Raw genomic sequence first — 27,109 nt, 5'->3', positions numbered from 1 at the left:
GGTCCAACAAAGCTGTGCTTTCTCTCTTGCTAGGAAGCCGCTCATGGTTTGTATGAGTACTGGACACGAATTGTTTTTCTGCGATTCCTAGGGAAAGACAGCAGAGGAAATCCCGATGGCTCGAGGACAGGGAAGAGGCGAGCAGCCCCGTCGCCCAGGAGCCTGGAGGGGAAGGATGGTGAATTAAGAGTGAAAAACCCACCCGCTTTGTGCAAGGGGCTCAGAGAGTCTGAAAAATACTTTTTCTTTCCAGAAACAAATGGGTCGGTGCCAAATACTGACACGGCTTGTGTTTTAATTAATCTCTGATGGGCATGGGGTAGTCTGACTCCCATTTCACGCGCTAGGCTGAGCTGCATAATCACGGAGCTGTGGCTTGGCTTCCTCGGTGCGAGGATGAAGCAGGGAGGAGGGCGACTTCCTCAGGAAGGGCAAGTGGCGTGGGACCGGCCGAGGAATCGTCAATTCATGGTAATACAGCTACGGGCAAAAGGGGCGCGGAGCAGGGTGCTGTGTGGGCGGGAAGCGCTGGGTATCGGGAAAGCAGCTGGAGGGGGAGAAAAGGGGAGCAAAAAGAAGAGCTAGTGGTGACTCCAGGAAAAGGAAAGGTCTTGTTTTTAAAAGGACAAGCTGCGTTAGCTTTTCTCGAAGGGCCTACAAGCCTTGGCTGATTTTCCTCTTGCCGCTCCTCAGCACCCGGAGGGAGCCCCCGGCGCCGGCTGAGGCAGCCGTCTCCACCGCTCTCCCCTGCCCGCCCGTAAGCTTCTCTCCTGCTGGGGACACGGCTTTTTCCCAAACCACCGCTGCTTCTTGTCCTTCTGCGGTCAAGGAGCCACCGTGCTGGTGTGCAGGGGCCCCGAGAGGGGGATAAATTCATCAACGAGAGAAGGCAGGACCAAAAACCAGACCGAGCAGAGAGGCAGCATCTTCTGCCTGGGTAAGTGCCTCCGCAGCTCACCAGAAAGCGATGGAGGGGCTTCCCCGGGAAGCCCATGCAATTAAAATGTGGGTGAGGCAAAAAATAAGAAGTCAGAGAAATGGGGACTATGAGATGCGTTAAGCAAGAGGCAGGAGCTGGCAGACGAACCGGCAAAATAAAGCTAAAGGAGGCACGTGGGGCAAGGACTTGGTTTATAGACGTGTGAACCGTGCTAATTAAGATAGGTACGTGTGGACCACAACACTTTGGTTTTGCTGCTCCGTCCCCTCCTCCTTCCGAAGGAGGTTCCGAAGCGGTTCCAGCCACTGCCGTATCTTCCAGAAACTGCTCGGCGCTGGCGACGCGAGGCCCACAGAGGTGAGTGGTGCTGGTGTTCGTGGCAGGTCGGTCATCTCCCTCCCCACAGCCCCCTGGGCTCTTCCCACATTTGCCAGTACCGAGGAAGCTCCGGCTCACCCTTGAGAGACAGCAGGTAAAGCAGACGTGACCGGGCTCAGCCGTGGGGCGTACGAGCAGCAAGGAGTGACCTTTTGAGGTATCAAATAATTCCCTGTTTATCCCGATAGCATCATGGGCATCAAAGAGGCACGAGGTCTCTCAGCAGCATCATCTGCCACCGGGCTGGGCTTCGCGTCTTAGCAGCACAAGATGTCACCCGCTAGCTCAAGTCCTCTCCTCCCAAGCGCTGCCAGGACGGAGGGGCCGGCTTGCCCAGCTTTGGGGCCAGCTTTCTCGTCTGCATCATCCCGTTCTCACTCCAGGGCAGGTCCCTTCGTCAGCTCTCCGAGCTGTCACGCTGCTCGCCGAGAAGAGCATCCCTCTCTTGGCCGGTACCAGGTCTTCCTCTCCAATAAGCAAGGAACTGGAAGGAGATCTGCGAAGAGGTTAAGGCTCTTGACGCAAGCGGGGGTGGATCTACGCGACGCGTTGGGTCTCGCCACCCGAAAAAAGGCTGTTTGTGCCAGGAGAGGTGGAAACAGGACAATGAGCTTAAAGCACACGAGGGTCTGAAGCATTCCGCTGTTGCAACACCATAAATTACTCACCGGGTGAACAAGCACAGCTCAAAAACAACTGCTAAGTAGCACCAACCCACCCGCTCCTGCCTAACCCTGCCTGCCCCGAGACGGGATCACTCCCTGCAAAGCCTTGCCGGCGGGATGCGAGCCCGGAGGGAAGCATTGGCGGGGAAAGGATACAACCACGTCGAGGGAAAGGACGCCCAGGCTGCCCACCAGCCAGGGGAGGTGGCGCAGGACGTAGTCGCCTTCGCTTTGCCCCGGCTCGGGGTTCTTCAGGAGGACGCTGAGGCCGTAGAGCGAGTTCCCCAGCATCACCAGGGCAAAGAGGGTGTAGGAGACCCCGACAGTGGATTTCCTCTTGTACTGGAAGAAGAGAGGCCAGAGAGAGGAGGTTGGGTGCAGCTCTCGGAGATCTCACTAGAAAGCAGTATTAACCACCCTCCCCCCAAAACAAGGGAAGAAAAAGGGTGGTGACTCAATGCCAAGAGCCTTTTAGTTCCCCTTTTGCTTGCGAATAAAGAGAAAATGAAAGCCCCACCCTCAAAATATTGGGATGTTAAAGGGAGGGGAGAAAAATGAATCAGGTTTCAGGTCAGAAATGCAGAAAAATAGTCCCTTATGAAATGATCAGAGACGGGGACCTGGGACCTCTGAGCAAAGAGGAGGAAGATGATCCCACCGCCCCTCTTCAGTCCGAAATCTCTGGACCCCGGGGGTCTGTCCTGCCCAGCTTATGGCACAGCACTTACGTTAGTGTAGATCTGGGGGACTCGGGAGCACAGGTAGAGCACGGAGGAGATGGATCCGATGGTGAAGCCAATGATCTCACTCCTGGTGAAAGGCTGCAAGGCAAGGGGGGGCCATGAGCAGCCCCTGTGTTTTCAGAGACATGCCTACCACCCGCGCCCGGCTCTGTGCAAGGCGACAGCGGGGCTAAACCCCAGCCTTTGATCTCCCCATCCACCCCTCGCCCCGCTGAGCGATAAGCAGGATCGCGCAGGTCCAGCAGGACGTGCCCACCCCGCCAGACGCTTTATTTTCTCTCCCCGCATCGCCCAGATTTAGGAACCAGCTCACCTTCGACCCAAGCTCATCCACGTGAGCGGAGAGCAGAGACCTCCCTTTAAACGTCGCCGGGTCCTGCACCACGGCAGCACCTCTGCCCAGGAAGGAGACGGCCGACACCGTCCCCAGGGAAAGGAAGACGAAGGCTGCGTTGATCAGGGCGGCGACTGTTCAAAAAACAACAGGTGTTCAAAAAACGGGCAGAGGTGGCACTTGGGAACATAGCGTAGTGGGCATGGGGGTGTTGGGGTGATGGTTGGACTGATGATCTTAGAGATCCTTTCCAACCTTAGTGATTCCTAGTTTTACTTTTATTAAAAATCATCCAGCCAGCAAGCCAGGAAACATGAAATTACTGCTCTCCCCTGAATTGGTTTAGTGGTGGACTTGGTAGTGTTAGGTTAATGGTTGGCCTGGATGATCTTAAAGCTCTTTTCCAACCTAAACGATTCTGTGATTGTATGACTGCGGGGAATCAAGGAGAGGCAGGGTAGGGAGGGCTCCTCCGTCAGCCCCCGTGCAGCCCAGCAGCCTCGGTGGGTGCCAGGACCCACTCCGGGGCAAGAGCCCTTCAACCTCTCCCTTATCTCTGCGGCCGCACAGCCGGCACCAAGTAAATCAGGCAACAGCTGCTGCGGGCATTTTATCTTGCAGCGATAGGGGCAATTTGTAAGTTATCAGGGAGGAAACTGCTCCTATCTCAGCAGGCCGAGAGCACTCGGGTTTCTTTGGCTGTTGGGCTCTTACAAATCATCCCCGCCTGTCTAGAAGCTTTTCAGTGTCTGAACTCACAGCAGCGCACATTCAAATCCCTGCCAGACCAAGCCCTGCTTCCACAGCAAGACTTGTGTTATGTTCTGTAAACGAGCTCTCCAGCACTAACAAAACTATAGAGTCGATGGGCCATCTATTAATAAATTCATATAATAAATTCATAAAATAAATTAATAAATTCAAATGGTTTTAATAAGTTAAATAGTTTTCAGGGTCCAAACGGATGCCTGTTTGTAGTTTACAGAAAGCTGCTACACTAAAAAGTGGATTTTCTCTTGCTGTTTAAGCCTTGTGAGAACCGCAGAGCCCCGCTCAGGTTCCCTTTTCGCTCCACTTGAACAGGGAGGAACTTCTCCATCACGTCAAGGCTGCTGCCATTAATTGCAAGAGTATCGACCCCGAAACAGCCGGACAACTTCACCCCTTCCCTTAAAGCGCTGGCCTGAGTCAAGAGATCTGGCTGTGGTTTCCAGCTCCACGACGGAGTCTCCGCCCAACTGCGGGTAAGTAATTTCTTTCTATACTTAACGCAACTCACAGCAGGGTTCTTTTCAACCCGGACGCTGTGCACGGTGGTTTGCAGGGGTTTGCAGAAGCCCCAGGCATGGCCAGTAGCTATTTACTACCCGTGGCTTTCCTGAGTGCTCAGATTACCTAAGAAAAAAGCCAGCAAGCAACAAGGGGCATCTCATAGCTGCAGCAATGAGTCTGCAAAGCATCTCTGCCCTGATGCATCTCCCCCAGGGATTGCTTCCTCTCCTGGCTCCGCGGCCAAGGCCAAGCCAGCCCAAAAGACGTGCCAAGGGGAGCGCAGGGCCCCGTAACCTCAACTCACATCCTCCGCTCCGGTTCTTCACTTTGTAGTAGCAGTAGAGAGACAGCATCACCAGGTCTGCAAGCACATAGTAAACAGCCGTGTAAACCTGTGGGGAGAAGGATGGGTTGGGCTGCAGAAAGGCTTCCAGCTCACAGCCGGGAGAAGGGAGCATCCCAGGGGGAGAAGGGAGCATCCCTGGGGGAAAAAGGGGGAGAAGGGAGCATCCCCAGGGGAGAAGGGAGCATCCCCAGGCCGTTTGGGTGTCTGGTTCCCGGTGCTGGATTAAGCAGCACCCCTCCCATCCCTCCTCCCTGGAGTTTGGGGTGTTTGAGAGCCGATCCAGCCCCAGCGAGCTGGTCGGTACCTGCAGCGGCAACTGATCGGCCAGGAAGGAACCGATGAGGTTTAGGAGGTCTCCGCCCAGCCATCCCAGCAGGAAATATATGGAGAGAGCCCGGTCCATGATGCCCGTTTTGCAGGCTTGGTAAAACTGCCTGCAGAGAGAGAGGCGGGCAGAGACACAACCCGTTACCCCCGGCCGGTTCAGCGCTCCCTGCGAACCATCCCCAGGTTTCCCTGTTGTTCCCACCCGGATCATTTCGCAATTGCCACCTGCCCAAAGCACTGGCGGGGCGGAGGGGAAGGAACAGCAGAGATTTCCTCTGGTGAAGCCACGTGCTCTGCTGCAAACCGGCCCCCGTGAGAAGTCCCACGACCCACTGGGTGCTCGCAGCGACCCGCTGGGCTCAAGCCCTCGTGATCCATCCCTCATGCAGGGGCAGAAAGCAGCGAGGAGAAGCACCGGTTGCAGCAACTGCCTCTCTGGTTACGAAATAATCTGGTGATAATGCCAAGACCGTGCACGACCCCCCACGTCCCCCTCTGCCACAGTTGTCCCCAGCACTTCCAAGAAACCCAGAGCTCCTGGAAACATTTCTTCTGCACGTATGACCTGCAACGACCTCATTGCAGTTGGCTTACGTGGGTTAGTACAGCTGCCAAGCATAATAATAACAATATAATAACAACTAAGGCTTTGGGGCGGTACTGCCGGCTCCCTCTCCTCCTGTTAAACCCAAATTTTCCAAGCCCAGATTGCTTTTGCCAGGTAGAGTTAATAATTCAGGCAGCTTGCGCTTGAAATTTGATTTTTAGAGAGGGGTGTTGTACCGAGGGAAGGGCTTGGCTGGGTTTTGGGAGCGATACTTACGGAAAAGAGGCGGCTGCAAAGCAGAAGATGGAAACCAGACCCAGGATGACGCTGGCGATGTCCCAGCCGTCCTGGGCGCATTCGTTGAACACATCCATCACCCAGCGGGAGCCGTTGGGACAGTCGGAAAGATTCCCGGGCGGGAGACCCCTCCAGCGCCGCGCGTCCATGACCTCCGGCGCTCAGCTCGGCCGAGGGATGTTTATTCGGGTCCGGCGGCGAAACCGTTGGGATAACGCTAGGGAAAACGCAATAACATGGGGGAAAAAATGAAATAACGCTGGGGAAAAATAGATCTGTATTAGGGATGTGCTCACGGCTTCTCCGGCTGCGGCTCGAGGCTGGTTCGCATAGGAAAAAACTTGTTACCGGCTAATACGCCTTTACTGGCCTGAATTTCGCGTCCGGTGGGATGGCCCGACCGGGAAAGTGGTTGGTCCGGTGGGATTTGGCCTCAAAGGAGAAATAAAACCCAACCAGCGCGTCCTTGCAGAACGGGGACTTACCTTCCTTCGCTGACGGCGGCTTGGAAATTGGCTTTATCTTCCCTTTGGCAAGCCGCGGGATTTTTCGGAAAGTTGTTTTTCTGCTTTGCGACTCCGCTGCTTCTTCAGCACCTTGCTTGGGTTTGCCTTCGCGGAGCTGCTGCTTTTTCAGAAACTTGCCGTTTATCCTTCCAAATCCGCTGCTTTTTCGGGAAGTTGATGGGTTCGTTGGTTTTGGTTGGGTTTTTTTTTTTTTGTTTTTTTTTTTCTTTTTTTGCAAATCTGCTGCTTTAGGTGGGAAAATCACGGCTGGGTTTTTTTGTTGTTTCCCCCCCCCCCCCCCGCGACCTTCTGCTTTTCCAGAGACGTGCTGCTTTCTTCGCCGAGCTGATTTTTAGAAAAGCCGCTGGTTTTTGTGCAAACCTCCCTGTTTTGGGGAACCGGCCTCTGCCCTCCCCGGCGGCTCTAGGACCCGGCGCCGCCACTGCGCATGCGCGCCCGAGGCGGACGCGTCTCCGTCACTGCGCATGCGCGCCCGAGGGGGGGGGGCGCGGACGCGTCGCCCCACTGCGCATGTGCGTCCGAGGCGGACGCGTCGCCGCCACTGCGCATGCGTGCCCGAGGCGGACGCGTTCGCCCCCGCCCCGAGCGCGCATGCGCAGTGGCGGCGGCGGCGATGGCGGCGCAGGGCGCGCGCCCCGGGGTGGTGCTGGGCGCCATGGAGATGGGGCGGCGAGCCGGGCCCCAGGCCAGCGCCGAGCTCCTCCGCGCTTTCCTACGGCGGGGGTACCGGCTCCTCGATACCGCTTACATGTACGCGGGCGGCGAGTCCGAGCGCATCCTGGGCGCGCTGCTGGCTGGCGGCACGGAGGCCGGTACGGCCCGGGACGGGTCGCGGTGGGGCTGGCGGGGGGCAGTCTCTGAGGAGGGGAGTCATCCCTGAGGAGAAGGGCCTTCCCTGCCAGGCTGACAGCGTCCCTGAGCAGAAGGGCATTCCCCCAAGCCCGTTGCCTGAGGAGAAGGGTCTGTTGCCAGGCTGACGCCGTCCCTGAGGGGAAGGGCATTGCCCCAAGCCTGTTCCCTGAGGATAAGGGCCTTCCCTGCCAGGCTGACACCGTCACTGAGAAGAAGGGCATTGCCCCGACCCCGTTCCCTGAGGAGAATGGCTGTCCCCGCCAGGCTGATGGTGTCCCTGAGGAGAAGGGCATTACCCCAAGCCTGTTGCCTGAGGAGAAGGGTCTGTTGCCAGGCTGATGCCGTCCCTGAGGAGAAGGGCATTGCCCTGAGCCCCTTCCCTGAGGACAGGGGTCTGCTCTGCCAGGCTGATGGTATCCCTGAGGAGAAGGACATTGCCCCGACCCCGTTCCCTGAGGATAAGGGCCTTCCCTGCCAGGCTGACACCATCAGAAGAAGGGCATTGCCCCGAGCCCATTCCCGGAGGAGAACTGTCTGCTCTGCCAGGCTGACCGCGTCCCTGAGCAGAAGGCCATTGCCCTGAGCCCCTTCCCTGAGGAGAAGGGTCTGCTCTGCCAGGCTGACGCCATCCCTGAGGAGAAGGGCATTGCCCTGAGCCCCTTCCCTGAGGAGAAGGGCCTTCCCTGCCAGGCTGATGGTGTCCCTGAGGAGAAGGGCATTCCCCCAACCCCATTCCCTGAGGAGAAGGGCCTTCCCTGCCAGGCTGATGGTGTCCCTGAGGAGAAGTGAGAAGGGCATTGCCCCAGGCCCGTTCCCAGAGGAGAATTGTCTGCTCTGCCAGGCTGACACGCTCTCTGAGGAGAAGGGTCTTCCCCGCCAGGCTGACACCATCCCTGAGGAGAAGGGCGTTGCCCTGAGCCCCTTCCCTGAGGAGAAGGGTCTGCTCTGCCAGGCTGATGCCATCCCTGAGGAGAAGGGCATTGCCCTGAGCCCCTTCCCTGAGGAGAAGGGCCTTCCCTGCCAGGCTGATGGTGTCCCTGAGGAGAAGGGCATTCCCCCAGGCCTGTTCCCTGAGGAGAAGGGCCTTCCCTGCCAGGCTGACACCATCACTGAGGAGAAGGGCATCACCCCAAGCCCATTCCTGGAGGAGAATTGTCTGCTCTGCCAGGCTGACACGCTCCCTGAGGAGAAGGGACTTCCCCCAGGCCTGTTCCCTGAGGAAAAGGGTCTTCCCTGCCAGGCTGACACAGTCCCTGAGGAGAATGGCATTGCCCTGAGCCCCTTCCCTGAGGAGACGAGTCTGCTCGGCCAGGCTGATGCTGTCCCTGAGGAGAAGGGACTCCCCTCCTAGTGCTGACCCCCGGGCCTTGGGGAGAAAGGCCTCTCTCTCTAGGGCAGACCTGCAGTCCCTAAGGAGAAGGGCTCCTCCTGCTAGGCAGACATGGTTCCTGAGGAGAAGGGCCTTCCCTTGAGCAATGCTTGCGTTCTGCCCCTTGTCCCCTTTCCCTTCCTGAAGGTGGAAACGTCCCTGCTCATTCTTTCTTTCTCTCTGCCAGTGGAAGTTGCCACCAAGGCCAATCCCTGGGATGGGAAGACGCTGAAGCCTGAGAGTGTGCGCTCGCAGCTGGACACGTCCCTGGAGAGGCTGAAGAGGACGAGTGTGGAGCTCTTCTACCTCCATGCTCCTGACCATGGGACCCCAGTGGAGGAGACGCTGCGTGCCTGCAATGAGCTGCACAAAGAAGTAAAGTGGGAAGTCCGAGCCTGGACCATCTCTTGATTCCCTCCCATCACCTTTTTAAACCAGGGCTGCTCGTTGTGCCATTCTGCAGCGCCGCGTTTGTGCAACACTAGGAAGAGGGGACACGGATGACCAGGGCAAAGCCAAACAGCTGACACTCTGTTGCGTGTTCACGTGGTGCACTTTGTTCTCAAAAGCTCTTAGAAATGTTAGAACCTCTGAACTTTGCTTTCAGCTGTGTTAACTAACTAGGTTAGGATTAGTGCCGGTAATGGGTGAAGGATTCCTGAATTGCATTAATCCAGTAGCGCCATTTCAATTAGAAGGCGTGAATTCAAAATGAACAGAAAATTGGAAATATTTTTGTCAGGTCTTGTAATTCATAGTTATCTAGAAGAGGTGAAAAGGGATGAGGAAAGAACTCTGGGATAGAATTTGGCGACCGTCCTTCTCACCGTATGCATCTGGCACTGTCTAGGTACAAATGCACTTTTAAAGGAATTGAGTACCCTTTTATTCCTCTGCAGGGAAAGTTTAAAGAACTTGGTCTATCAAACTACTCAGCGTGGGAGGTTGCAGAAATTTGCACCATCTGCAAATACAACAACTGGGTGATGCCGACTGTGTACCAGGTGAGGGAGGGGGTCTTGTTGTGGTCTGGCAAATCTTTTGTGGAGGCCCGAGATGAATCAAACCAAAAGAATACAAGGCTTTAGATCAGAACAGCATACGGCTGGTTTTCTGCGTCCTTACAGCCATGGTCAGGCACTGTGGGGAAGGGTCTGGGGAGCCCCAAATCTTTGGACCAGTCCCCAGTGTGCCAGATAGAAGCACAGAAAAGAAAAGTGTGCTCCAGTTAGTCTGGGAAGTCCCTTCAGGACATGCATGATTGGAAAGCTGAGCGAGATCACTTCTCGGAAAAAGCTGAGCACGCGTTTGTTGATTGAGTCAGTGACTCCCGTGATGTGGAATTTAAAAGTTTTTGCATTACTTGCAGTCCTTTAGAAAGTCTGTTCCTAAGCAGATAATAGCCTTGTGTGACCTGAGACTGCTCTTCTGGATAAGACAAGAGCGTTGTCAGGGAAGGGTGGGGAAAAGGCTGTCCCAGGTGCTCGTGACCACTGTGGTGAGCTGGCGTTTGAAGTTCTTTGTCTCCCTCGTCTTTGTGCAGGGTATGTACAATGCAACCACTCGCCAGGTGGAAGCCGAGCTGTTCCCTTGCCTGAGACACTACGGACTGCGGTTCTACGCCTACAATCCGCTGGCAGGTACGGGGAGGGAAAAGGCGACACTTTGAGACAAAAACATGCGAAATGGGGGCTGTAGAAGAGCCAGCCCGCCACTAAACATGCTGCTGACCCTTTGCAGGAGGGCTGCTGACCGGCAAGTACAAGTATGAGGACAAAGACACACGCCAGCCCACGGGAAGGTTTTTTGGGAATGACTGGGCTCAAGCCTACAGGGACAGGTACATTTTGAGCTGATAGACGGGCAGGGAGATGCAGCAGGAGTAGCTACATAAAAAACCCCCCACGCTAATAATCAGCTGAGAGGAAGCAGAATTGACCAAAGCTTGTGCAGTAGTTTCGTCTGCACATGTGGTTGGGGCCGTGGCTTGTGACTGAGCTTTGCAGAGTGGTTTTTATGCTCAGCTTCCTCCTGGCTTGCAGTGGGGGATTGCAGAAGTCCTCAGAGGCTACGAAGAGCTGTGAGAGGCTTCCTGAAAGCCTTTCGTACTTGATTGGAATGTAGATGTACCATTCACTAGAGGTCCCAAGGGCAATAAGAGCGATTTCTTTTCTTGCAGGTACTGGAAAAAGCACAATTTTGAAGGAATTGCCCTAGTAGAAAGAGCTCTGAAAGATGCTTACGGTTCCAACGCGCCAAGCCTGACCTCCGCTGCTTTGCGTTGGCTGTACAATCACTCCAAACTGCAGGTAAGAGCTGGACACGGCTGTAGCCGGCAGCCTGTGCCGCACTGCCAGAATCGGGCAGCTGTTGCGGCATGCAAAGGGGGAAACATCTCTGTACAAACAGTTATCTTTTCATCTACGTGTGCCGTGGGCTGGTGGCGTTCCGAAGCGAATAGTGCCGTACGGACTCTGCCTGCCAGGCTGTAGGAGCGAGTGAGCTCTGCGTTTCCCCACGGCCTGTGCCTGTAGCGTTGGCAGAAATGGAAGATTTGAAGTGTCAGTTATTGGGGTCTTGGCTTCCCACCCAGACAGCTTCCCTGCGAGGAGACGACTTAGCTTTTCATCAGACTGGGAAATTAATGGTTATATTCCCCATCTCCCCAACATGTTCCCCTAGTCCCCCATAAAGTAGGATTTGGCGGCTTTCGAGGAATTGGCATGACTTGGAGAGGTACTGGCCTCGTGAGCCAAACTTTGTGGTGTCAATTGTCTAAACATCCAGGAGTTACTGGATGTTCTTTACTGGAAAGAAACGTTTAAGGTTTGGCCTGCAGTGGCTTGGGAGGTGAACTAGGTTTCTTTCAGAATCAGCAACTCCTCTTATCACTTTCCAGGGTTCTCTTGGGGACGCAGTGATCATTGGGATGTCCAACTTGGAGCAGCTAGAGCAGAACCTTGACTACAGTGAAGAGGGTCCCCTGCTCCCAGCTGTCACGGAGGCGTTCGATAAAGCCTGGAACCTGACTGCACACGACTGCCCCAACTATTTCCGCTAGAGCCTAGGGTAGGGACAAGGAAGCGGGCATCGTGGGGGTGGATAATCGAGCAAAAGTCTCTCGCAGCACGGGAGAGGTACTTACCCACCCCACCCCTTTGATCAACGTGTAAATGGGTTGGGATTTTTCCCTGTATTAATGAAGTTTTGTAGGATCCACTACCACTGTTGGCACTGGTTGTGTTGGGCCGTGCCTTATTCTTTCTCCCCTCATGGACCTTCAGCACGACACAGCACCCACTATGATTTAAAGATGCAGTTGATGGGGAAAACGGACGCATAACTGGATGAAGGCCCCAGTTCTGCTTTAATATGCTCTGAAATAATTACGTACAAGAATAAAACCTTTTTCTAACGCAGACCCTATCTCTTAACTGTACTTATAACCTGGCTGGCATCTCCTTATCACCACTCAGTGACTTTGAGCTAAATAGCTTCTTCTGAAGCCTTTACCAGAAGATAAGAACAGCCCTCAGCATCCTCCTGGGTGTCAGGTGTGCCATGTCTTAGTCGCATTACGCTTACACGCTTTCTGCCTAGCTTTCATGTTTGAGGTGGCATCTCCTCAGATCCCAGGGTACTCAAACAGTAACAGGCAGCAGCGACAACTATCTGAAATTTTATATATAGATTTATATTAAAAAAAAGCATAATTAGGTCATCTTTTATGAAGAGCGTGTTTGAACTGATCGCCCTTGTCCCCTGGGTGCAAACAGGGAAGGGCAGCATCCTCTCTTTGTCTCTCAAATCGAGTATTTCTGTCTAGAGTCCAAGCACTAGGACTGCCGCTAGTCCTCATTGCTGTCTTCATCGTTGTCATCCTCATCCTCCTCTTCGTCCTCCTCTGCCGTGTCTCCCACAAGCTTCTGGAAGTCTCCCGTCTCAGAATTCCACAGAAATTTGATGGTGACTTTAAACTCCGCCATCTCGTAGCCAAAGAGTTTCTAGGAAAGGACACAGATCCGTCATTCCTGCTCCACGGTCTCCGTGGCCAGCCTAGCAAAAACACTTACGGTAAATAACACTTCCAGATGGAAACCACAGCAAAGCAGGAGCCAAAATAATCACTGCAGAGTTTTAGCACTCGTGTTAGGAATGCATAAGGATGTTTGCTGGCTGACAGCCAGAAGGACTGCTCACCTTTGTCTGAGAACTCGCACCCTCCAGCGTAATTCAGCTGAAGAGTTGATTATTTTTGTATCGGGGGGAAGCAGGGGCTCGCGCAGACGCTGCATTACGTTACTCACCAGGATGCGGGCTTGTTCGGGGGTGAGAACGTCCCCTTCTTTGCAGACTTCATAATCCGAAAGTAGCGTCACCACTCCTGCAGGAACAGAAGCTCTTGAAATGGGCTCACAAATACTGGACAAGCCCACCGAAACGTGGGGTGCAGAGCTAAGACTTTCTCAAACACCACCTTTTGTATCTTATGCCTTCCGTGCAAGTATTAGCACACCCCAAGAAGCTGGGCGAGATCAACTCTAAAGAAAAAAAAAACACCCAAACCCCACATCTGGTTTCCGAATGGGATGCCAATGCGCTGGGTGAGGCTGGGCCTAGTTGTTCCCACTGAAAAAGGATGGTATCTGATAGAAAGTTGGCTGTTTCACTCGTCTTTTGACATCCGTTTGGGAAGAATGGCGCAAGAAGTATGTAACGAGTTCTAGCACCAGCCGAACAAGGAGAAAGTTGTCCATCAGATTTTCTCCAAAACTAAATCCTACTCAATTATTTAACATGCTCCTTAAAAGAGAATCTGCGCAGACAAAAAATGAAGTTGACCTTCTCAGCTGCTTCACGTACCTTTCTTTAATGCCGTTGGCAATCCCAGCTGCCGTAACTGAGGCTCCATGGAGTGGGGGAACTGCTCTAAGGGCCCTGTGTCCAGGCTCACCGCGTACGTCGCCTTGTTCCCTGCACGGGCAAAGTCCACCTCTTTGAATTTGGAGAACCACCTGAGACAGAGATGGGCGACAAGAGCTTTAGCCACAGAAAGAACATCCCTTGGGCTGACGGGGATTATGGCAGAGCCTGCCGTAAGTTCTTCCCCACTGTTGCAGCGATGGTGGAGAAAGACGAGCTGAAAAGCCTCACGAGACCATCGCTGCTTTGAGAGAAACACTGGCAAGTGAAGTAGTCAAATTTGGGGCAGGGGAAGGCTGCTCTGCATTTCAAAACCGTGGTTGCGACACACGCGTACTCACTCGTCCACCTCGTCCTTGGTGCGGTTAGTGAAGAGGAGACCAACTTCACCTCGCAGGTGTTTGCTGACCTGAAAGAAAGAGGCCGTCCATGGGACTTGGGCAGCACCCAGGGCCTTTTCTTCTAGAGTTCAGACCTGTACAGCTATGAAAGCTCCGCTAACAGCGCTTTTGTGTCGTGACACAGACTGATTCAATTCAAACACCCGCAGATGGGTGACCCGAGGAAGCTCTGTTGTCCCTTGAGGTTTATTCCATGAGGCGAAGCTTTGGGGGACACAGCAAAAAAAAAAAAAAAACCAAACCACAACAGCTCCTACCTTGTGCAGATTCTCCTTGTACTCGCTGCTCGGCTCGCGTCCCAGTGCCACCATCATGACTTTGTTCTTCCCGAAGAAGATCCTGGTGGGAGGAGGAAGAGGAGGAGGTGGCAGCGGTCAGCTCCCAGGCTGTGCTCACCGCTCGGGCAGTGTCCCCCCTGCTGCCGCCCCGGCTCACCTGCTATGCTTCCAGGCATTCCGGACGTCCTTCAGCTTGTTGTTCCTCATGTTGGCAACGGAGAAGACGAAGATGTACTTGTAGGTGTCCACGCATCTCCGCAGCTGCAAGGCAGCTGTTAGCAGGGGAACTGGGGGCTGGGGGACCGTGCTGGGCCGCACTCATACAATCATGGAATTGTTGAGGTTGGAAAAGCCCTTTAAGATCATCCAGTCCAACCAGTAACCCAACGCTGCCAAGTCCACCACTAAACCAATTCATGGGAGAGTAGCAATTTTGTGTTTCCTGGCTGGGTGGCTGGATGATTTTTAATGAAAGTAAAAACTAGGAATCATTAAGATTGGGAAGGCCCTCTAAGATCATCAGTCCAACCACCAACCCAACACCCCCATGCCCACTAAACCATGTCCCCAAGTGCCACCTCTGCCCGTTTTTTGCACCCCTCCAGGGATGGGGACTCCCCCACCTCTCTGGGCAGCCTGTTCCAATGCTTGACCACTCTTTCCGTGAAGAAATTTTTCCTAATATCCAACCTAAACCTCCCCTGCTGCAACTTGAGGCTATTTCCTCTCGTCCTATCGCTTGTTACTTGGGAGGAGAGCCCAACACGCCTCTCACTACAACCTTTCAGGCAGTTGTAGAGAGTGATAAGGTCTCAAATCCCCAACACCCCCACGCCCACTAAACCATGTCCCAAGGTGCCACATCTACACATTTTTGAACCCGTCCAGGGGTGGGGACTCCCCCACCTCTCTGGGCAGCCTGTTCCAATGCTTGACCACTCTTTCCGTGAAGAAATTTTTCCTAATATCCAACCTAAACCTCCCCTGCTGCAACTTGAGGCCGTTTCCTCTCGTCCTATCGCTAACTACTTGGGAGAAGAGCCCAATACGCCTCTCACTACAACCTTTCAGGCAGTTGTAGAGAGTGATAAGGTCTCAAATCCCCAACACCCCCACGCCCACTAAACCATGTCCCAAGGTGCCACATCTACACATTTTTGAACCCGTCCAGGGATGGGGACTCCCCCACCTCTCTGGGCAGCCTGTTCCAGCGCTTGACCACTCTTTTCGTGACGAAATTTTTCCTAATATCCAACCTAAACCTCCTCTGGCGCAGCTTGAGGCCGTTTCCTCTCCTCCTATCGCTTGTTACTCGGGAGTAGTAACTACTCACCTCGGCGATCAGCGCCTGCTTGGCCTCCAAACCCTTCCTGGGCGTCCGCGTCAGGGAGACTGCGGGGAGCGGAGCAGAGAGGCGGCGTTAGGGCGGGGAGGGGGCCGGGGAGGCGGGGGGGCCGGGGCGCTCACCCTTACGGTCCCGCTTGGACTTGGGCATGGTGCTGCCGCCGCCGTGCTCCGAGGCCCCGCCGCTCGGGCTGCTGGGGAGGCCGGGGGCTGCCCGCCGCGGTGCCTGCGCCCAGCCCGCGCGGCTCCGGCCGCCTTTCCGCGCAGGCAGCGGCGCGGCCCGCCCCGCGGCGTCAAGGGCCCCTCGGCAGCGCGACCGCGGCCGGGCGCTGCCATGGCGGCGGGGCTGCGGGGGCCGCTGCTGCTGTCGCTGCTGTCGCTGCTGTCGCTGCTGTCGCTGCTGTCGCCGGCCGGCGCCGTCTATGAGGACCAAGTGGGCAAGTTCGACTGGTGAGTGCTGGGGGAAAGGCGAGGGGCCCGCCGCGCCGGGGTCCTCCTCACAGAGTCGTGGAATCGTTGGGGTTGGAGAAGAGCTTTAAGATCATCCAGGCCAACCAGTAACCCACACTGCCAAGTCCACCACTAAACCAGTTCAGGGCAGAGCAGCAATTTCATGTTTCCTGGCTTGGTGGCTGGATTATTTTTAATGAAAGTAAAAACTAGGAATCACTAAGGTCGGAAAGGCCCTCTAAGATCATCAGCCCAACCGTCACCCCAACACCCCCATGCCCACTAAACCATGTCCCCAAGTGCCACCTCTGCCCGTTTCTTGAACCCCTCCAGGGCTGGGGACTCCCCCACCTCTCTGGGCAGCCTGTTCCAGTGCTTGACCACTCCTTCCGTGAAGAAATTTTTCCTAATATCCAACCTAAACCTGCCCTGGCGCAGCTTGAGCCCATTTCCTCTCATCCCATTACTTGTTACTTGGGAGAAGAGCCCAACATCCCCTCCCTGCCCCCTCCTGTCAGGAGCTGCAGAGCGATCAGGTCTCCCCTCAGCCTCCTCTTCTCCAGGCTGAACACCCCCAGCTCCCTCAGCCGCTCCCCATCAGCCCTGTGCTCCAGACCCTGCCCCAGCTCCGTTGCCCTTCTCTGGCCACGCTCCAGCAACTCCCGCAAGCAGGCCCTGGGCCCGCCATGCTGCCTCGCACCCCGTTGTCCCGTCTCACCCCCACTCGTCTTTCCTCTCCCAGGAGGCAGCAGTATGTGGGGAAGCTCAAGTTCGCCTCCTTGGAAGCCTCACAGGGTTCGAAGAAGCTCATCGTGGCCACCGAGAAGAATGTTGTTGCCGCCCTGAACTCCAGGAGCGGCGAAATCCGTGAGTGAAGTGGGGTTTTGTTGTGGGGGATGCGCCTCTTGCGCTGGGGCTAACGTGTCAAGCAAGTTGCGCTATGTTTTCATACTGATAAATTAACGGTGGTGATACTGCTTTGTCAGACTAAGAGGACTCAGCCGGCAGTTCAAAAGCTGTTGCTTAGGGCAGGCAGACTGTTCTTTGCATAAGCTGATTGCCATAAAGACCCTGGGTTTAGAATTAATAACAAAAAAATGCCTTTGGGGGAACAAATCTTATTCTCACATACCTCTGTTTCCTTCAGTGTGGCGCCATGTGGACAAGGGAACCCCCGAAGGAGCGATAGACACGATGCTGATCCACGGGCAGGGTAAGGAGAACATGCGGGTGCTGTGCTGGGGCCAGCAGTTGTCCGTATACGTGGGATCTCAACCACGTGTTAGACCACAAGCTGAACTTGCCAGAACTCACTGCCTTGTTGATCTGGGGGGGATACAAGTTCTGCGTTCATCTCCTTTTCCTCATTTCCTGGGCAGATGCCATCACTGTGTCCAATGCCGGGCGCATTCTGCGTTCCTGGGAGACCAACATTGGAGGGTTGAACTGGGAGACATCCCTGGACACTGGCAGGTAGGTTTTTGTGTTCACACTGTCTCTTCCCCTTCACAATGCTGGTCTAGGAAGGAAGAAAGGGGTTGTTGACCTGGTTTGGACTTGCATTATAGGGAAAAACTAGTTAGATGTAAGGTTTCTGAAATAACATTTGGCTGAATTCCTAAGGAATGCCGGAACCTTGCCGTTAAATCTAATGCTGTTTCTATTTCTTAGCAAACCAGTAAGAGAAAAAGATACAAATTTTTTTCATAGATGGATTTTCTCTTTAAATGTACATGTTCAACCTGCATCTGGCTTGGGGTGTTTGGATTCCAGCCTAATGCTCTCTGCTGAAATCAGCAAGGATAGATACAGCGGGCTATAAATTGCACTTCAAGACTGATGTTAAGTATTTGAAGAAGGTTTTCAAACAGTGATTTTTTTTTTTTTTCCCCTGCCCTAGAAGAAAATAACTTTCTAACTTACTGTCTCTGACCTGTGCTTAGTTTCCAGGTGGCTTGTTTGGTGGGGCTACAGGACGTGGTGAAATACGTGGCAGTCCTGAAGAAGGCAGCCATCTCTCTTCACTACCTTTCCAACGGGCACCAGAAATGGGTGGAACACTTACCAGAAAGGTAAGGACATATTTTAAGTAGAAGAGTAAATTTCTGATGGGGAGCCTGTTGCCTTGGACAGGAAAGGATGCTGTACTTGCCTTAGGCTTTTGAAAACATCTGAAAACAGTAACGTGAAACGATTGTGATTCACGGTTGTTGCTTCTCTTGCAGTGAGAGTACTCAGTACCAGTTGTTGTATTCTCATGGGACTGGAGTGATCCACGTGCTCGGAATCGTTCCGCAGAGCCACTTGAACGTTTTAACGTTCGGTGTAGAAGATGGAGAAATTACAAAACAGGTAGTGCTCCCTTATGGATCAAAAAGAAATATTGAATTTGATATTGGCAGATGTACTTCCTACTAGATGGGCTGTGGTGTGGCATGCAGAGTAATTAATTGTTGTTGTAGTACAGATAAACTTCCCTTTTACTGTGGCATTGTCTACGGGCCAGTAAATGGATTTCACTGCTGAATGCCCTGAAAGCAAAACTTGATTAGGCTTGCAGTTGTTAGTCACGACCGTCTTGGAAATCTCAGGCTGATAGATAGTTTCTTCCAGCGTCATGGCTAAAAATAATTCCGACTTAAATTCTTGGTTGTGTCCGAGTTGGTTCTTTGAAGATTTTGTTCTATTGACAACTTCATCTCTCTCTTTATGTCTCGCTTGGCAGATCAGAGTAGCAGCCCCGTGGCTGAGAAGCTTAAACGGCGTGTGCAGCGTGGTGGGGGAGGCAGTGCTGGTGTGCGTGGACACGGAGACGCATTCGCTCTACGTTTGCTCCTTGGAGACGGAGCAGGAGATGAAGCAGATCCCGCTGCAGGTGAGAAGTGCTGGAAGAGCGTTGTACGTAATTCACTGTCCAATGGGTTTGATGCCTGACCAAGCCTGGCAGTTGGAAAACTACAGAATGACTGAAGAGGTGCGGGGAGGAGCATGATCCATAAATTGAGGGAAGGGAGAGAAAACTGTATTTTGTGTCTGTCTAACTATTCCTTCTGGATTGATGTCTCCAGAGTTTGCTCCAATGGGAGCCTAGTTCTCCTTGCTTGTGCTGTATGTTTATTCTGACATGGGGAACCTCTTCATAAAGCTTACATTACGGCTAATAAAAGGAAGGTATTAGTTTCAGTGAAGAAAAAGATCTCGTGAACACATACGCTTGTCTCCCTTTCACAGTCACTTGACCTTGAGTTTGCTGATGGCTTCGAGCCCAGGATATTGGCCACTCAACCCAACGTAATCAGTGCTTCGCGGACTCAGTTCTTCCTCCAGCTGTCTCCGAGCCACTTCTCTTTGCTGCAGTACAAACATGGGCTGCTCAGCCACCTTCGGGACTTCCAGCAGGTAACCGAAATAAATGCACTCAAGTGAGAGGACCAACTACAGCTTAAAATTCTTTAAAATAAACAAATACCCTCATACTAAGCGTTCTGAATAAACTGCCGAGCTTCTCATTTCAATTGTGCTCTTGGCTGCAACACTTGAAAACCATTTGATTTAATTTATACTGGCTGCTGAAATATTTCCAGGCATCAGCACAGGGTATGCTTTGTTGCCGACAGCTGTCAGCATGGGGGTAGTTTCCTGGTTTTGAGGTGGACAGAGACACACGCGTGTCTTAAGTTGCCAGTGGTGCAGCAGTACTTTTGTTAGGTCAGCTGAGAGGTTTTGAAAAGCAAACAAGCTTTAAAAAGCTCAGTAACGCTGGTCATAATGGTTCAAAAGCCTGTGGCAGGTCAACTGTTTCCATCTTTGAGAAGTATTTTCAGTCTTGGATAATTTTTTTTTAACTTGGTGAAGCAATGAAGTTGAAAATTTGGCTGTGAAATACCTGTTTTTAATTCCACTATGGCTTAATTTGCTGCACAGGTAGTTTTTGGTGGGGTTTGGGGATTTTCTTCCTTGTTTTATGATTTCCTGCGATTTTTTTGCTTTTCAGGCAGCTCTGGTGAGTTTTGCAACAACTGGGGAGAAAACTGTGGCTGCTGTCCTGACCTGCAGGAGTGAGCTGGTTAGTACAATTTGCCTGTACTGTGTAACCAGCGCAGCTCTAGCATGGATATGCACTGGGGGTGGGTTCCGCAAGTGTTTTCCTTCACAGGCCCGGATATGAGTAGTAACTTAAGGAAGAGAAAGATTTAATTAGCTTCTTGGACATATGAAGCAGATCTTGATTACATCCAGCTAAGGCTATCTCTGGCTCGATGAAGCGTGCTGTCCTGCGTGCAGCCTGTTTCAGCCTTGTGTATTGTGGGCATGTAGCCTCAGAACTGGCTTTACTGATCTGTAGAAGACTTAAATTTTTAGGGATACCAAACTTAGCAAGGTTTCATTTTTATCAGAAATAGAACAGAATAGAACAGAACAGAACTGTTTCCTGCCTGTTTTCAGAGTCAAGCTGAGGCTTGTCAGGCACTCAGAAACCTGTTTTTTTTTATACTCTTACTGGGATCTGAAACCATGTTATCTTTTCTCATCCTCATTTCAGAAACCTGGAAGTCCTGATGGCCTTCATGCTGGAAGTACTCTGGAGGATTCCCGGAAGCAGGTATGAAGTGCGCTTGTTCCCAGGAACAGCAGAAATTCCTGACAGTCCATTTTCTTCTTTTGCATGTGGGAACAGAATGAAAAAGGTGTTACACTATGTTTTTGGAGACTGATGTTTTGCGGCAGCTCCATATAAATAATCTAAAAATATCTTGAAGCCACAGTTCTTGCTTAACAAGAAATCCTTCTGCAGAATTCTGTGTGGCATGTATGTTTAACTCGGCTGTTTTCCGCCTCTTGTTACAGGAGTCCTTAACCTGTTCCAATCAAACCTACAATATTAATCTCTACCTGGTTGAAACTGGACAAAGATTGTTGGATACCACAATTACCTTTAACCTGGAGCAGAGCAGTGCCAAGCCACAGCAGGTGAGTGGGGAGAGATTATTTCAGTCCTGTGCTTTATCAGAGTCGCAATGCCCTCCATACTCTGATTTGGCAGGACTGGTAGAGCCCTTCAGACAAGGTGAAAAGCATTCTGCAGGCACACCGGATTACTTCATGCAATCACGCTGTTCACTCTTGTTTCAGCTGAGAGTTCAGTTTTCTCCAAGGAGATGATGTGATCATTAACCTCAATGTTTTGCTTCCTCTTTTTTCCAGCTATACATCCAAGTTTTCCTGAAGAAGGATGACTCTGTGGGCTATCGAGCCTTGGTGCAAACAGAAGACCACATGCTAATCTTCCTCCAGCAGCCAGGTAACTGGCAAACAGCTAACCTAGTCCCATTTTTAACAGTGCACACCTTGTCACTGTAGGACAAGAAGAAAACTCCAAGTCCCAAATGACTATATTTTTATCTTTGCTTTCTTTGGAAACTGGCAAAATTAATTTTAACTGTCCTAAGTCCCATGAAAGATACGGGAGACACTTTCACTCTCACAAGATATTTCATCTGAGAAAACAGTTCTGTGGTGTTCTTTGTGCAGACAGATCCTTTGAATTTCATGGGTTTTCTGCAGATTTCAAAACGCTTTTTGTAGGAATTGAGTCTTAAGTCCTGTTGTAGATCTTCCTCAAGAGTTTCTTGAGAAAAGATCCTCAAGGCAAAAATGTTAATTTGCAGAAAGGGTTGGAAGTCCATTGTGGTGACGTCAGTTTTCCAATATTCTACTCGTATTTCTTTCCAGGAAAAGTTGTGTGGAGTAGAGAGGAGTCACTAGCAGAAGTGGTAAGCTTGGAGATGGTGGATCTACCTCTGACAGGTGCACAGGCTGAGTTGGAGGGAGAATTTGGGAAGAAAGCAGGTAAGCCAGAGATTGCACGGAATTACCTTTGTGAGTTTGTTCTTCTTCCTGAACAAACGTATTTATTGTTTTCCTTCTCCTCTGAGCTGAGAGGTAGGATTCAAATTTTTACTACTGGCAGTTAAAATGAGCAGAAACAAACCCATTTCTGTCTAGACTTTTGAAGTCTGATGCCGTGTGCAGATGGCATGAGCGTATTACATTGTTATATTCAAAAACCAGTCAGCAGCAGTAGGAGGGATTTGGGCCATCTCTCCTAAATGTTTCCCTTTGACTCTTTCTGGAAGACTCGTTTGCAATAGCTTTTGTTTTTGCTTTGTTTTGTTTTTTCTTGCTGTCCTGGATGCAGCCATTCAAGGTAATGTCAGACTGCATGCAGTGGTTTCTAACACTTCTGACTAATGCTTTCTAGTGGAATTTGATCTCTCTGCTTGCTTTCCTCAGTGGTGAAATATAGTTGAAGTCTGATATTTTGCTCCTTTCAAGAAGCTAAATGTAAACCCAGGTTGGGCAGAATTAAGTATTTTTTACATCAAGGGCTTTGGTAGCTCTGAGTAATGAGCACAGAGGGAGATGCAGACCTTATAGGTGGGTAAGCTTTAGGAGGGCACTTGCTGTGAGTGTACCAGTGAGAAAGAAGGAATGCAGAGGAAGAGATTATGTACTCTGCAAGAAGGTTTGCTTTCAGTTGATGGGAGCATCTTCTGGAATGAGCTATACCTCTGTGAAGTGGGAAGAGGTTGGTAAATGCCGGAGTCCATCATACAAAAGATAACTGTAACTGCTGTTCTGGAGTGGGAGGCAGAGGCAAAGAATTGTCACAGGTTTATGCATGGCAGCATTTATTCTACTGGCTGAGACCATCATTTCAGTTGTGGAGTGGGATGTAATGTTTTTTCCCTTGTTATCACTTGTTGGTCTACTTGCAGATGGTTTGCTGGGGATGTTTCTGAAGCGGCTGTCCTCCCAACTTATCCTGTTGCAAGCCTGGACCGCCCATCTTTGGAAGATGTTCTACGATGCCAGGAAACCCCGGAGCCAGATTAAAAATGAGATTAACATTGACAATTTGGCCAGAGATGAATTCAACCTCCAGAAAATGATGGTGATGGTCACCGCTTCGGGAAAGGTGAGGAAGCCAGGGTAGGAAACTCTTTCTAGACTGTAGCAAAGAGCCTCAGCTCTGAATTTCCACCCCTGTTTTTAGCCAGGCTTTGGGCAGAATGTCATGAGAAGATGCGCAGAATGTTTTGCGGTAGCTTTGGAGAGGGACTAAGACTCTTCCATTTTTGTCATATCCCAAAGAAAGATGCGGTGCTCGAATGTGAGAGATGTGTTGTTCTAAACTTTGGCTTTGCTGTATCTCTCTGCTCAGCTTTTTGGTATTGAAAGCAGCTCTGGCACCATCCTGTGGAAGCAGTATCTCAGGAATGTGAGACTGGGCTCCTCCTTTAAGCTGATGGTCCAGAGAACAACGGCCCATTTCCCGCACCCTCCACAGTGTACCTTGCTTGTTAAGGACAAGGTGAGTTCCCTTTCCTCTATCCCTCCGTTAAACTTGCTTAGCATGGAAATCTGCCCTTTGAAAGAGCTGAAGAAAATATCTTTTTGGGTATTGTCTGGTTATTGCTGATGTGGGGACAGGAGGGGAGGGCGAGCTGGAGGGAACCAGACCCACAATCCTATAAAATTGAAGGATGCTCATTTTGAAGCCTTTTATTGAAACAAAAGAAAGAATTTCATCCAGTTTCTTTGGTTGTGTGAGGTAAGTCATGCGTGGTCTCCATTAGCTAGGCGACAATGGCTGTCCTTTAGCTAGCTGCAGGATGTTTTGTGCTCCATACGTGAAGGAGGAGGAGACATGATTATGTGCTGAGACTGCTTCAGCAGGTGGCAGATAGGATTTAGTTAAAGCCATGAACACCATGGCATAACACGTTCTGGTTTTGAGAGAGAAATGGGGGATAGGGTATATACGTGTCCAAACAGAATATTCTGAAGATGGAATAGCTGAATCCAGGGTACGAATGGTCAACACCAGCAGGTAACAGGTAGAAAACCAGTTCTTTTGTCTGCCTTAGAAAATGTTTTGTGTCTTGTTTTGTTTTTTAGGAAACCAAAATGAGCTTTCTGTATGTGTTTAACCCCATCTTTGGGAAGAGAAGTCAAGTAGCTCCCCCTGTTTTGAAACGTCCAATTCTTCAGACTTTGCTTCTCCCTATTATGGATCAAGACTATGCCAAAGTACTACTCTTGATTGATGATGAGTACAAGGTAAATTGCTTTGCCTGGAGGCAATTTTCTTCATGTTCTGGTTAATTATTCCCCTCCCTTTTGGAGCAAGATAAAAAAAAATGCCATTGAGTCACATTTCACACAAAACTATGAGGTTATTCTGGTAAGGCAGACCTCATCCTGGTAAACAGGTTTGAAATAATCTTTCTGTGTTGGGGTTGGTTTTTTTTCCCCTTTTGTGTGTCAGTTGGTTTTAACCTGTGTTTTAATTCTTCTCTTCCAGGTTACAGCTTTCCCAGCAACTAAAAATGTCCTTCGTCAGTTAGAAGAAATAGCCCATTCTGTCTTTTTTTATCTAGTTGATGCTGAGCTGGGAAAACTCTCTGGATTCAGGCTGAAAAAGGTACGGAAGATTCATTGCAGTCTAAGTGACGTCACTTAACTGAATGTCCTCTGGATAATGGTAGATCTCTTCATTTGGTTTACGGAGTTTTGCTCAGAATAGAAACAGTTCAGCCTCAAAATGTGCCTAAGAAACTTAAAATGTAAAAGCAGAGAAAGCTCCCTGCACCTTATTGGTGGAGATGGTGTCTTTTGAGGACAAGATCAAACTTCCTACGCCATGCTTTTTTCTTGCAGGACCTGACAACAGAGGAGAGTTGGGAGGTGGTCATACCCACCGAAGTACAGAGGATAGTGACTGTGAAAGGGAAGAGGTCCAACGAGCACGTGCACTCCCAGGGCCGTGTGATGGGAGACCGCAGCGTTCTCTATAAGGTGCCGTTGGAACTTTTTGTTGATGCGTTATCTCACGGGGAAGACCTCAGCGCCGTTTCTAGGCACTATGTTGAGCTTAACTGCCCTGTGGTGCCATTTTTTCTATGTATGCATCAGTGTTCATAACCCTCTGCAGAAGATGCTAATTTTGGTGGAGATTTCTGTTACAAAACATTTTCATGCAGCAGTTAAGTCAGTCAGACATCGATGATGGGGAAATAGCTACTTGATTTCTTCAGATGATTTATGCTGATACGATACTTTGTTTATTATATGCTTAGTCCCGGGTGAAATGCAGATAAACAAGGTGCCTGTGGCACTAAAGTGGGCGTCTCGGTTGTTTTTTCTTTTTCTCTAGTCCTTGAATCCAAACCTGCTTGCTGTGGTGACAGAGAGCACGGATACACATCATGAGCGCACTTTCATTGGAATATATCTGATTGATGGAGTCACAGGCAGGATCATCCACTCATCGGTACAGAAGAAAGCAAAGGGACCCGTCCACATCGTTCACTCAGAGAACTGGGTGGTGGTAAGAAGTTATTCTTATCTTCTCGTTCTTTACGTTTGGGAGGTAGGGGCAGTTGCTGAACCTGCATGGAGAAGACTTTTCGGCCATTCTCTGATTTCCTGCTACCTCTGTATTACTGACTCTGCTTGCCCCATATTCCTAAAAATCTTCTCTCGTTTCAGTACCAGTACTGGAACACGAAGGCGCGTCGGAACGAGTTCACTGTGCTGGAGCTGTATGAAGGGACGGAGCAATACAATGCCACAGCCTTCAGCTCCCTTGACCGCCCGATTTTACCTCAGGTTCTCCAGCAATCTTATATCTTCCCGTCTGCTATCAGTGCCATGGAGGCCACCATCACCGAGCGAGGCATCACCAGCCGTCACTTGCTCAGTAAGTATGCGCTGCTCTGCTCTGAATGCGTTTATGCTACCTGCATGAGCCAGGTTTCGCACTGAAAACCAAGCAAAATGCAGTTTGCTGCCAAAAATCCTGCCTGTGGGCTGCCCTGAACTCTCAGCAAGTGCAAGGACAAGCACCAAGAGAGCATTTATGTTAGAAAACGCTGTCCGAAATGGCCATTTTTAAGATGCCTTTCTTTTAATGCACAGTTGGGCTTCCCTCCGGGGCCATCCTCTCCCTTCCAAAGGCTCTGCTGGATCCTCGCCGCCCAGAGATCCCCACAGAACAAAGCAGGTAAGGAAAGCGCGATAACCGCTGTTCCTGGGCAGCTTGGAAGAGGGATGGATTTTGTGTTTAATACAGTAGTGTGAAGTAGAGCAACTTGTGCTGGACAGATTCAGGGCAATTTTTGGATTAAATTAAGCAAGGTTGCTTTGTTCCCAGTCTGTGACAATGAAATACATTTGTCTGTAATGCAGCAGGTCCTACCATTCACAAAATCAGCCTGTTGTCTGCATTCTAAGAAGTCGTCATCAGAGTAGCTGAAGTTTTTTAGAATGATGCTTACTTTTAAAACTTTAGAAGCCTAAAAGGAGGGTGCTGCAGTGTAATCTGACCCAACTGTTGTGTCTGATTTTCATCTTGCAGCAAAAATGATCTGGACTGGGAAGAGCTGCTAAATTTAGGTCAGTTTAGGGCAGCTTGTGATGATCAGACTAGGAAACACAGACGACGTCCTCTTTATGTGCTGTTTGATTGGGTTTTGATTTCTCTTTCAATGCCTTTTCAGAGAAGAGAACCTGATTCCATACTCCCCTGATGTGCAGATCCATGCCGAGAGGTTTATCAACTACAATCAAACCATATCCCGAATGAGAGGGATTTATACAGCCCCCTCCGGCCTGGAGTCTACGTGTTTGGTGAGTGCAGGGTGGAGACTTTGATGTAAGGCTGTGGATTTTGTGGGTAGAGCAGCATGATGCTGTAGCCTGTGGCTGGGAGATCTGTAAATTCCGATGATGTGGCTGCTTGCCGCTGAAATGTTTCTTCTTTTGGTCAGAACTATAGACCAGAGTCAATCATTTTTGATGTATCTAGTTTTCTGCTGGAAGCTGCATTACTGGCTCATGATCTCGTCTCTGTAGGTTGTTGCATATGGCCTGGACATCTACCAGACCCGAGTGTACCCATCGAAACAGTTTGATGTCCTGAAAGATGACTATGACTACGTGCTGATAAGCAGCGTCCTCTTCGGGCTGGTTTTTGCTACTATGATCACGAAGAGACTCGCTCAGGTGAAGCTGTTGAACCGTGCCTGGCGGTAAGGCTGCGGGTGAAGGG

General features: G+C 51.1%; 4 protein-coding genes across 4 annotated transcripts; 2 read left to right on the top strand and 2 right to left on the bottom strand.

The window, feature by feature from the left end:
- Positions 1-1,258: 1,258 nt before the first annotated feature.
- SLC66A1 (solute carrier family 66 member 1) lies at positions 1,259-6,768 on the bottom strand. Its single transcript, XM_075721564.1, has 8 exons — positions 6,335-6,768; positions 5,829-6,066; positions 4,983-5,112; positions 4,637-4,724; positions 3,040-3,194; positions 2,712-2,804; positions 2,140-2,325; positions 1,259-1,814 (listed from the first exon to the last, which is right to left on the bottom strand). The coding sequence occupies exons 2-8, from the start codon at positions 5,996-5,998 to the stop codon at positions 1,716-1,718; spliced, it is 921 nt and encodes a 306-aa protein (XP_075577679.1). The 5' UTR covers positions 5,999-6,066; positions 6,335-6,768; the 3' UTR covers positions 1,259-1,715.
- A 221-nt stretch (positions 6,769-6,989) lies between these two features.
- Positions 6,990-12,006, top strand: AKR7A2 (aldo-keto reductase family 7 member A2). Its single transcript, XM_075721484.1, has 7 exons — positions 6,990-7,188; positions 8,785-8,972; positions 9,497-9,601; positions 10,141-10,237; positions 10,338-10,437; positions 10,777-10,906; positions 11,497-12,006. Exons 1-7 carry the CDS (start codon positions 6,990-6,992, stop codon positions 11,656-11,658), a joined length of 981 nt encoding a protein of 326 aa, XP_075577599.1. The 3' UTR covers positions 11,659-12,006.
- Positions 12,007-12,270: 264 nt separating this feature from the next.
- MRTO4 (MRT4 homolog, ribosome maturation factor) lies at positions 12,271-15,708 on the bottom strand. The gene is made up of 8 exons (XM_075721485.1): positions 15,667-15,708; positions 15,533-15,591; positions 14,357-14,460; positions 14,179-14,260; positions 13,862-13,929; positions 13,461-13,612; positions 12,905-12,981; positions 12,271-12,601 (listed from the first exon to the last, which is right to left on the bottom strand). The coding sequence occupies exons 1-8, from the start codon at positions 15,692-15,694 to the stop codon at positions 12,446-12,448; spliced, it is 726 nt and encodes a 241-aa protein (XP_075577600.1). The 5' UTR covers positions 15,695-15,708; the 3' UTR covers positions 12,271-12,445.
- Positions 15,709-15,877: 169 nt separating this feature from the next.
- EMC1 (ER membrane protein complex subunit 1) lies at positions 15,878-27,106 on the top strand. Its single transcript, XM_075721724.1, has 23 exons — positions 15,878-15,993; positions 16,736-16,860; positions 17,141-17,206; positions 17,373-17,466; positions 17,937-18,065; positions 18,219-18,345; positions 18,719-18,868; positions 19,225-19,392; positions 19,988-20,059; positions 20,537-20,596; positions 20,842-20,964; positions 21,199-21,295; positions 21,727-21,843; positions 22,773-22,972; positions 23,219-23,368; positions 23,956-24,117; positions 24,362-24,481; positions 24,718-24,855; positions 25,214-25,387; positions 25,549-25,759; positions 25,978-26,062; positions 26,559-26,688; positions 26,914-27,106. Exons 1-23 carry the CDS (start codon positions 15,878-15,880, stop codon positions 27,091-27,093), a joined length of 2,994 nt encoding a protein of 997 aa, XP_075577839.1. The 3' UTR covers positions 27,094-27,106.
- Positions 27,107-27,109: the final 3 nt, after the last annotated feature.

The sequence above is a fragment of the Pelecanus crispus genome, chromosome 15 (assembly GCF_030463565.1).
Source record: "Pelecanus crispus isolate bPelCri1 chromosome 15, bPelCri1.pri, whole genome shotgun sequence".
Lineage (NCBI taxonomy): Eukaryota > Metazoa > Chordata > Aves > Pelecaniformes > Pelecanidae > Pelecanus > Pelecanus crispus.
Note: the sequence above shows the minus strand (reverse complement) of the source record. Positions and strands in the feature narration are given on the sequence as shown.